This window comes from Hermetia illucens, chromosome 4 (assembly GCF_905115235.1).
Source record: "Hermetia illucens chromosome 4, iHerIll2.2.curated.20191125, whole genome shotgun sequence".
NCBI lineage: Eukaryota > Metazoa > Arthropoda > Insecta > Diptera > Stratiomyidae > Hermetia > Hermetia illucens.
In genome coordinates this window covers 32,786,632-32,797,973 of record NC_051852.1, presented here as the reverse complement: position 1 = coordinate 32,797,973, position 11,342 = coordinate 32,786,632, and the positions used below count along the sequence as shown (strand labels likewise).

Here is an 11,342-nt window from a genome sequence, read left to right as displayed (position 1 = left end):
AATGCTGATTGGCTATGCTTCCCCCCCCCCCCCCCCCCACAAACACACTCAATTGAAATGTTGACAGTAGGCATGCCATCCTGCACAATCCTTCACATGAAAGGACTTCTTTATGTCATCGAAACATTGGAGTATGTATCATCCTGAAAATCTGAACCTTAATACTCACAGGACAGGATGCCTTTATGAGATAAGCAATTTTAATAGAGGACTTTCTACGAATGAAGGCTTTGATTCACTGCCAATTTGATCAGCTCTGCCTAGATTGCTGTTTTTGATGTGTTTGGAAAGTCACTACTCAAAGCAGTGCAGCTAGTTTCAGGAATAATAGCTTTAAACATCAAAAACCATGAAAATGTAAATTCAGATATTTCTGGAATTTTACTGCATTTCAGTTAAATGATGCCAACAATTTACTCGTTATAAAATCCTCCCAAAGCTCATTCGATTGTTTTAAAAGCTTCAAATTTCCAAAGCGGTATTAGGTTCAAGAGATTGGTGATGTTTCGACCTTTCAATTTTCTGGTTTTTACTGATTGGTCATGACGGCCAGACAGTGCAATCGTTATCACAGTTCTTATCATAGTCTTACATGTTTTCAAAAGACAATTTTGTATCCATATAAAGCCCAGGTTATTCCCAAAAATTCACTCATTAATTCTTAAAGTTTAAATCGGTGACCAATTTCTCGTTCAAAATGAAAGTTCTGGTAGTGTTTTGTGCAGTTCTGGCTTTGGTAGGTATATCAATTAATCGCCCTTATTTTCATCCTAACCAATATTAAATATCCTGACCAGGTTTACGCCAATTGGAAACCAAAGACCCTCGAAGAGTGGAATAAAAGTCGTGCAGAATGTTTCGAATCTGAGAAAGTTTCCCAACGTTGCCAAGAGGAACTCAAGAGAGACGAACATCCCCATGAGTGTGGTTGCTATTTCCGCTGCATTGGAATGAAGACAGGGATCTGGCATGATACAAACGGATTCGATATCGAGAAGACTCACGAAGCTTTGGTAGCGACTGGATGGGAAGTGGAAAAGGACAATCTGAAGAAATGTTTCTCCGCCAATCCAAAGGAAGATGATCCATGCAAGTGGTCTACGGCTGTCGCGAAATGTGTGTATGAAAACAAGTATCTGAAAAGGAAGGAATAAGGAAGTCGACTTTGATGCACTGGAGCATGCAGTTATGTCAATTGTTTAATATCGTGTTATTTTAGCGACTCCTTATGAATATGAATGTGTATCATGACCCTTTTTTAAAGTTATGACATCAATAAGAAGAAAGTGAACTATCGTGGACAAGATACTACTTTTATTGCCTAATCTCGTGAATATCTGGTTGCATAAATTTATGAGGAAGAAACCGGGACTTTTGAGTTCTTGTGTCAGGTGAGACATAATCTTTCGATGTTACTGACTTTCTCCTAGTTTATTACAACTCGTAAGGAGGGTGATACATAGAATACGAATCCAAATTGACTATTGTAAACCGCGAGGGGAAATAAGTACTAGCAGGAAGGCTGTTTATTTCACCAAGACAAGAGCCAATCTTGAAGGCCCATTTTGTACATCCCGACCCTACAATTTTAAATTAACTTTTCCCATTTACAGCTGCCAAGAAACCACATGGGCAAAGAAGGACTACATAACCCCGGCCTTGCATAGACTTAAAGGTCCTACTACGTAAAATGTTAAGCATACAGGAGTTCAGTATGACGTCAACCATAACTCCTATGTATTGAACGACCAATAATTACGGATTTCTGCAATACTGCCCTTCTTGTAATTGGTGGTGTGAAAGTTAGATACTCGGCGAAACTCGCTACAATTTTTTCTTGCACTTCAGTAGCTCTACATCATTTAATGGAAGGAGGACATAGCTAGGTGGGACCGCGGTAGTTGCGAATGTGGAACCAGATTGATTTGAGGTTTCCGTGCTCCAGTGAGTCTTCAACACTGGCCAGATATTCCTTTCTGGATTTAAGTATTAAGCATTTGTCCGAAGAACACAGTATCACAAGATACTGCAGCCTTTGTCGAAGAGTGGAGAGTAACAAACAATAGCACACCTCGAATCATGGGCGTATTGATTTCGTTATGGACGTGAACTCATCGTTGGCCATTCCATTTCGAAATCTGCGGAAGATGATAGCCGACGTATAGAATATAACTGAGCGCCCGAGTTACGATCCTTGAGAGACGCATCAAATTCACTACTGGAATTGAGAAAACAACCAGGATGATCACAACTAGCATGAGAGGAGCTTTCGAAGATAGATGTCGACTCAAGACGCCAAAGAAGGGTAAAACACCATGGTCGAACTCGGGTTCGGCAAAACAGGGGAGAACGGCAAGGGTGCTCCTCAATCGTGTTCTGACGTATACAGTTGGTGTCTCCGCAATGAACTTACCTTAAACGTTAGAAAGACTGGACTAGTAACGTTAGGTTACATCTTATCAGGGGCGGAAATCCAGCTGGTACAAATAGTTAAGTATTTGGCGAGTACATCAAGACTCCAAGCTAACGCGGAAGCACGATATCCATCTAAAAATAATACCAAAAATCTTACAGATTGCTCTGGTGTTGTAGGACTCCGATAGGTTAGACGATATAAACTTTATACCATTGGCGCGTAACAAGGCTGCCAATCATAAGGTCATGCGTCCATCTGGAAATTTTAGAGCAAACATTAGGTGGCTTTGATCCGCGTCGATCATATGAAGAAGAATGGTCGCTATATGGCTACGAGTCTTTGAGGATAAAAGATCTAAGAACCTTCACTGACCGGCCAGTCAGGGAACACAGATTGGCCGCAGGAGTGTTGTCGGGAAAACCGATAATGAAACTGGTCCAACACCTAGGGAAAGCATCATATCAAGGCAGTTAATGTGGAGTTGCCACCAGTTGTTGCTGAAACTTGGCCGACTAAACGAAGCATGCCTGATGTTGGTATCAGAGCACTCAAACATAGCTAGGAAGTAGCAAACTAACAGACTGCCTCGTCAAGGGTCTAGATCAACAATGGTGGGGCCACAGCCAGCTTTTGGCATTCGGCCATCCACTGGTAGGTCAACTCTGAAGGGTGAAATTGCAAGGATCTACGCAGTCAAATTTGAACTCTTGTCACACAAAAATCTTTGTAAAAGAACCCTGGGCAGTTACAACGGCACTTTTGTTATCCTTTAAGAAGTAGGGCTTTTAAAGGGCCATCCATCCATCGAAGAATCTGCGCACTCTCTGCCACAGGCGGGAAATCATTGAATAGGCGATTTTCGGGCATAATAAAGGCCTGAATGCTTGGAGCTGTAGCTTCCCCACTTAACTAAACTGAACTGCCTTTAGCATAACTCCATGTTCTTAACACCCTTTATGACTATGACTGCAGCCAGGTAATCTGTGAAATCAGCTACCGTTGTTTTCTCCAGTTCCGGAAATCCTACCTAGTATTTCACGTTAGTGGTTCTGTCGTGAGGATATATTTTTTCGATAATACCAAAGTAGGTTAATGAAACCCCAATTAATCAAGTTAAAAATACTTTTGACGGTCACGCTTACACGCCATCCCTCCTGAATCGGAGAAATGCGCTTCATTGTAGCTGATCTGTTTGCCGAAGTGGCTGTTCATTCAAAATTGTGCCGGATCAGACTACATCGATGGCATGACAAAGATCATTGTCAAAGAGGTCATTTTTATTTGCTGCCATATAATACCACATGAGGAGCATTGGAGCAGAACAACCCTTGATGGTGTGTTTGTGAATGTAGATTGGAAGAGTGCTGTGACCCATTAAATTAAGAACCTTGGTCATATTGGTGTTTGATTTCAGTGGTACTTTTCTTGCCTCCTTTTGTAAATCCACAATAGATGCAATCAGCTCAGTTGAACCCTCAACTACCCGATGTTACGGTCCATTAAAGTCCTATACAAGGCAGCATGAAGAACGTCACCGATAACGATAAGGAACGTATTGGTGACCAACTGTAACGTCGGCGGGCTCGGAGGAATTCAAATGCTTTTTAGATTTTATCTCGGCGCGTATAAAGAGTTTCATATTGACTCCCTATTCACGCCGTCGAAAGCCTTATCGACATTAATTAAAAGTGATGGAAGTAGAGATCTGTAACCCGAACAACTTTCCGTACTGATCGGAAGGATGTTGATGCGTTCAGTTTAGGAGGATAAATAGCGAAACCCAGCCTGCTCTCTCTCGACTAAGCTGAACATAAAGTGGATAAAGAAGGGCACATATGTGCAAGATGGAGTCGCAGCTTGCCTGGCCGATGTTGTGATTGTTTTCTCCAGGAACGGCAACAAGGAGAGTCAATTTGGCATCCTCCGAGAGTGCCGGTGGGAAAAAATACTGGATCTTTGAACCAAGCCAATATTTGACAATCAAGGCTTTCACAATGGCCTCCTCCAGTTTATCAATACCAAGCGGGGCCAATTTACAAACGTGAAATATTTCAATTTGATATTCCAACTGGACTAATAGAGTCTGAAGGGAGATCGCACTGGCGAAGGGATTACTGAATAAATCCTACTTGCTAGTGACTTGTCCTGAACCTTTTACGGCCAGGGCCGTGAGCGAAACTCATTTGATTCCAAAATTCCCAAAGAAACCAAACATGAAGGAATTGAGTTTCTGACGGTACGACCGTGAAGTAAACCTGGTTGTACGCCGACCGTCGTATACGTTTTAACTGTTTTCTATTGCATATGAGACTAAGCGTATGCCGGAGATCATAAAGCTTGATCAAATTAACCGGGAGCATGCGAAAGCCTATTTCTATCTGGCGGTAACAAGGCTGACAAAGATGCAGGAGTACCCATATATTTTCTTGGCCCAAGAGCCGTGAATTCTATTTAATAGAATCTGAGACACCGGATCACGCAGGGGGGCTGTGATCTTATACAATGAAAGATCCACAAGAACGAGAATTTGTGTCCTGATGTCAAGAAGATTAAAGGCAACTATGTTGAATCAGTTCTATTTTCAGGATCTAGTTACTGTCGCCTTACAATACCAGATTTCTGGCGGGAGGAAAAACATATTAGTTGCCTCTGCTTATTTACCTTATGATACTTTGTGCCCTCCACCGACGCAAGAACTAAGGAGCTGCTGGAATATGCAGAATCTAGCGGCTTTAAACTCTTATAAGGTTGTGATGCGAACCCTCAACATATTTGTTGGGGAAGATGTAAATGCAATCCGAAAGGAGAGAAGCTATTTGATTTCATCACTTCAACTGGCTTTATGACTGCCTGTTTTCGAGGCAAAAGCGGTAAAGCGGTCCCTTTTTGGAACCAAAAACTGCAAAGCGCTGTAAATCAACGAGACGACTCCTGGGACGCTTGGAAAAGCAATAAGAATGATGACTGGTTATACTTGCGGAACTCACAGCGTGAATATAAGAGGCCCGTCATTGGTGTGCAGAGGGATGAGTCGGCCAAGTTGGACCCTCTAAGAAAACCAGAAGATGGAATCCCTACTGAATCTCTTAAAACTACACCATCCGGAAGAACAGGGAAGAAGGGTGCTGATGTGGGTTTGGATCGCTACCTAACATCAGAAGCATTGAAGTGTTGCCCCCAAAAAGTATGCACCGCCGCTTCTATGGAGTATGTTAATCGACTCGCTACTGTGCAAACTGCAAAATTTGCCGATATACGCTCAGATGATCGGATGGAAAAGTTTTCACCGTAAACTAGCTGTGCTACAAAAACTATGTGTCTGGGTATTACCGGCGCCATGAGCATGACATCGGTGCAGGTCTGAATGCATTACTCAGTTTGCAACCCCTCGATATAATTATTCAAAGCGCTAAAATGAGAACAGTTCACAGCCAAAAGATCAATGGGGACCGTAGGGGCACAGAGCATTGGAATGGTTATTGGGAGAACTGAATCCAGTTCTTGAAATGGTTTCCGATTTCTTTAAAACGTAGAGAGGATTGGTAGATCACAGTGGAATGCATCGCGGGATATACGGACGTATTATACACCAATTGCTCAAAAAGAAAACGAGCTCCGGAGTGGGATTTTGCTTTGATACAATATTCAACTGTCTTTAAGGCCGAAGTAGATACGATCCTAACGGCGGTAAACTGGGTGGTGGATGAGCGGTTGCAGTGATAGCCGGGCTGCAGTGAAGGCGTTGAATTGTCCTTTGGTTATCTGGGAAATCTTTCACGAATGGAGAAACAGTTTGAACTCAATCTCTCGATTCAATACAGAGGAACTATTCTGGGTACCTGGTCACTGTGGTATTGAGGGAAATGAAATCTCGGACGCCTTAACAAAAGAGGGTTTAATCTCCGGCCGGAGCTAGAAATTGAAGTATCGATCGCGTTAGTTAAAAACCCTACATGCTGCCAGACACACCAAACTTTCACTGTCAGAGCCAAATAAGCATATTGCAAAGTTTATCCTGTCGAAAAGTAGGAAGACTTGCAAAGGTATTGTGGGCATTCACAAGTTGGACATATGGTCAGATTATGAATTGTGCAGAATGGTACGTGTCCCTCCTATAATGAGGAAGCTGAATCCAGATACATTAACTTATTTGTGATGTTTCGTTAAACGGGGAATGCTGATTGGCTATGCTTCTCCCCCACCCCACAAACACACTCAATTGAAATGTTGACAGTAGGCGTGCCATCCTGCACAATCCTTCACATGAAAGTAATTCTTTATGTCATCGAAATATTGGACCATGTCATACCGATCTGTCCTAAGTATGTATCATCCTGAAAATCTGAACCTTAATACTCACAGGACAGCATGCCTTTATGAGATAAGCAATTTTAATAGCGGACTTTCTACAAATGAAGGCTTTGATTCCTGGCCCATTTAATCAGCTCGGTCTAGATTGCTGTTTTTGATGTGTTTGAAAAGTCACTACTTAAAGCAGTCCAGCTACTCCAGGAACAATAGCTTTAAACATCAAAACCTTGATAATGTAAATTCAGATATTTCTGGAATTTTACCGGATTTCAGTTAAATGATCCCAACAATTTCATCATCATCAACGGCGCAACAACCGGTATCCGGTCTAGGCCTGCCTTAATAAGGAACTCCAGACATCCCGGTTTTGCGCCGAGGTCCACCAATTCGATATCCCTAAAAGCTGTCTGGCGTCCTGGCCCACGCCATCGCTCCATCTTAGGCAGGGTCTGCCTCGTCTTCTTTTCCTACCATAGATATTGCCCTTATAGACTTTCCGGGTGGGATCATCTTCATCCATACGGATTAAGTGACCCGCCCACCGTAACCTATTGAGCCGGATTTTATCCACAACCGTACGGTCATGGTATCGCTCATAGATTTCGTCATTGTGTAGGCTACGGAATCGTCCATCCTCATGTAGGGGGCCAAAAATTCTTCGGAGGATTCTTCTCTCGAACGCGGCCAAGAGTTCGCAATTTTTCTTGCTAAGAACCCAAGTTTCCGAGGAATACATGAGGACTGGCAAGATCATAGTCTTGTACAGTAAGAGCTTTGACCCTATGGTGAGACGTTTCGAGCGGAACAGTCTTTGTAAGCTGAAGTAGGCTCTGTTGGCTGACAACAACCGTGCGCGGATTTCCTCATCGTAGTTGTTATCGGTTGTGATTTTCGACCCTAGATAGGAGAAATTGTCAACGGTCTCAAAGTTGTATTCCCCTATCCTTATTCTTGTTCGTGCTTGTGTTTGACCAGTGCGGTTTGATGTTGTTGGTTGATTCGTCTTCGGTGCTGACGTTGCCACCATATATTTTGTCTTGCCTTCATTGATGTGCAGCCCAAGATCTCGCGCCGCCTGCTCGATCTGGATGAAGGCAGTTTGAACGTCTCGGGCGGTTCTTCCCATGATGTCGATATCGTCAGCATAGGCCAGTAGTTGGGTGGACTTGAAGAGGATCGTACCTCTTGCATTCACCTCAGCATCACGGATCACCTTCTCGAGGGCCAGGTTAAAGAGGACGCATGATAGCGCATCCCCTTGTCGTAGACCGTTATTGATGTCGAATGGTCTTGAGAGTGATCCTGCTGCTTTTATCTGGCCTCGCACATTGGTCAGGGTCAGCCTAGTCAGTCTTATTAATTTCGTCGGGATACCGAATTCTCTCATGGCCGTGTACAGTTTTACCCTGGCTATGCTATCATAGGCGGCTTTAAAGTCGATGAACAGATGGTGCAACTGTTGTCCATATTCCAACAGTTTTTCCATCGCCTGCCGCAGAGAGAAAATCTGATCTGTTGCTGATTTGCCTGGAGCGAAGCCTCTTTGGTATGGGCCAATGATGTTCTGGGCGTATGGGGCTATCCGGCCTAGCAAGATAGTGGAGAATATCTTATAGATGGTACTCAGCAACGTGATACCTCTATAATTGCTGCACTGTGTGATATCTCCCTTTTTATGTATGAGACAGATTATGCCTCGCTGCCAATCGTCAGGCATTGATTCGCTGTCCCATACCTTGAGCACAAGTTGATGAACCACTTGGTGTAACTGGTCGCCTCCATATTTAACCAATTCGGCTGTAATTCCATCGGCTCCTGGCGACTTATGATTTTTTAGCCGATGAATTGCACGGACTGTTTCTCCTAAACTTGGTGGTGGCAGTATTTGTCCGTCGTCTTCAGTTGGCGGGACCTCCAACTCGCCGATGTTCTGGTTGTTCAGTAGCTCATCAAAGTACTCAACCCATCGCTCTAATATGCCCATTCTGTCGGAAATCAGATTTCCCTCTTTGTCTCGGCAGGATGAGCATCGAGGTGTATAAGGCTTCATCCTGCTGACTTGTTGGTAAAACTTCCGCGCCTGGTGCGGTTGCTCCCTGTACTTTTCTAGTTCACAGACTTGTTGGTTCTCCCAGGCTTCCTTTTTCCGTCTGTGAAGTCGCTTCTCCGCTCGACGGAGTTCATGATAAGTCTCTGCGCGTGCCCGCGTTCTTTGAGAATGCAACATTACTCGGTATGCGGCATTCTTCCGTTCCGTTGCTAGCTTACATTCATCGTCAAACCAGCCGTTCCGACTCCTTTTGCGGCTGGGGCCAAGTATATTTGTGGCCGTATCCATGATAACGTTCTTCAGGTGGTTGTGAAGATCATTAGTTGATGCTTCATCTCCAGGTCCTCTATTGACTGCGGTTATTGCGGCATCCATTTCCCTCTTATAGGTGTCGCGGAGGGTTGTGTTGTGGATGGCTTCAGTGTTCACTCTCACCTGATTATCAGAGGGGATTCTAGGTGGTATTGTTATTCGAGCTCGGAGCACCATGCCAACGAGATAGTGATCCGAGTCTATATTGGCCCCCCTATATGTTCTGACATTCATCAAGGCTGAGAGGTGGCGGCGTTCGATCAACACGTGGTCAATTTGGTTGAAAGTGGTCCCGTCTGGAGAGGCCCACGTATGTTTGTGGACCGCTTTCCGCGCAAACCAGGTACTTCCAACAACCATTTCGTGTGACCCTGCTAATTGAATAGTCCGCAGTCCGTTATCATTTGTTTTTTCGTGTAAGCTATGGGAGCCAACGTATCGCCTGAATACGGGCTCCTTCCCTACTTGGCTGTTGAAATCCCCAAGTATGATTTTGATATCATATCTGGGACAGGCTTCGAGGGCTCTTTCTACTGCCTCGTAGAAGGTATCCTTCTCCGACTCTGCAGTCTCCTCTGTAGGGGCGTGAACGTTTATGAGGCTTATATTTCTAAACTTGCCTCGCAAGCGCAGAGTGCATAGCCGTTCGCTTATACTTTCAAAACCGATAACAGCAGGTTTCATTTTTTGGCTGACTAAGAAACCTACTCCGAGCACATGGTTTACTGGATGGCCGCTATAATATATGGTGTAGTGGCTCTTCTCCAGGAAACCGGTCCCTGTCCATCGCATCTCTTGCAACGCTGTTACATCAGCCCTGTATTGGGACAGGGTATCGGCCAGCTGATTATCAGCTTCATCTCTGTACAGGGAGCGCACGTTCCATGAGAAAATGCGCAAATCGTTGTTCCTTTGTCGTTGCCGGGTCCGTCGTTTTAATATCCGTCCTATCCGAGGCTCCTGTTGTGGCTTCGTAACGGTTGTTTTCCGTGTAGGGTTGTCAGCCCTACCCAACCCCCAACCTGGAGGACCAGTTGGTACAATTTGTCCCGTTTTTAGGCGCGGGAGACTCGCCTTCATCCTTCTCCGTCTGCAGCTTTTCGTTAAGAAAGAGCTCCCAGCGGTCACCACGTGGAGGTGGAGATAGGGTTTGGTAGTAGAGCTGTTGGTGTTGGTTCAGCAGGCATTTCCCAGGTTTTATGCTCCATCGTGGGTACCAATCCACGTTTCGCCCCGGGACCTATACTACCCTTTGACCACCCAACAATTTACTTTTTATAAAATCCTCCCAAAGCTCATTCAATTGTTTTAAAAGCTTCAAATTTCCAAGGCGGTACTAGGTTCAACAGATTGGAGATGATTCGACCTTTCAATTTTCTGGTGTTTACTGATTAATGACGGTCAGACAATGCAATCGTTATCACACTTCTTATCATGGTCTGCCTTGAACTCTTACATGTTTTCATAAGACAATTTTGTGTCCATATAAAGCCCAGGTTATTGCGAAATCCACTCATTAATTCTTAGAGTTTAAATCGGTGACCAATTTCTCGTTCAAAATGAAAGTTTTGTTAGTATTTTGTGCAGTTCTGGCTTTGGTAGGTATTACCAATCAAACGTGCTTATTTTCCTTCTAACGGATATTAAATCTCCTAACCAGGTTTACGCCGATTGGAAACCAAAAACCCTCGAAGAGTGGGTTAAAAATCGTGCAGAATGTTTCGAATCTGAGAAAGTCTCCCAACATTGCCAAGAGGAAATCAAGAGAGGCGAATATCCCCATGAGCCTGGTTGCTACTTCCGTTGTATTGGAACGAAGACAGGGATCTGGCATGATACAAACGGATTCGATATCGAGAAGGGCCACGAAGCTTTGGTAGCGACTGGATGGGAAGTGGAAAAGGACAATCTCAAGAAATGTACCTCCGCCAATCCAAAGGAAGATGATCCATGCAAGTGGTCTGCGGCTATCGCGAAATGTATGTTTGATAACAAGTATCTGAAAAGGAAGGAATAAGGAAGTAGAGTTTGATGCACTGGAGTATACAATTATGTCAATTGTTTTATATCGTGTTATTCTAGTGACTCCTTATGAGTATGAATGTGTATCACGCCCATTTAAGGTTATGAGACCAATAAGAAGAAAGTGAACTATCGTGTCCAAGATATTACTTTTATTTGTGGTTGCATAAATTTGTAAGAGATGCAAATACGCAATTTCGCCTAAAAACCCCACGGACTTTTGAGTTCTTG

At 43.9% G+C, this 11,342-nt stretch overlaps 1 protein-coding gene across 3 annotated transcripts; it reads left to right on the top strand.

Annotated features, from left to right (window-relative positions):
* The first annotated feature begins 521 nt into the window (after positions 1-521).
* On the top strand, positions 522-11,253 carry LOC119655972 (general odorant-binding protein 99a-like). Of its 3 annotated transcripts, none has more exons than XM_038062207.1 (2): positions 522-736; positions 798-1,304. In XM_038062207.1, the coding sequence occupies exons 1-2, from the start codon at positions 698-700 to the stop codon at positions 1,152-1,154; spliced, it is 396 nt and encodes a 131-aa protein (XP_037918135.1). In that variant the 5' UTR covers positions 522-697; the 3' UTR covers positions 1,155-1,304. The 3 variants fall into 3 exon arrangements, with proteins under 3 accessions (XP_037918135.1, XP_037918134.1, XP_037918133.1); XM_038062206.1 differs by lacking the exon at positions 798-1,304 and adding an exon at positions 10,750-11,253 and having other exon boundaries at positions 567-736; XM_038062205.1 differs by lacking the exons at positions 522-736; positions 798-1,304 and adding exons at positions 10,531-10,687; positions 10,750-11,253.
* Positions 11,254-11,342: the final 89 nt, after the last annotated feature.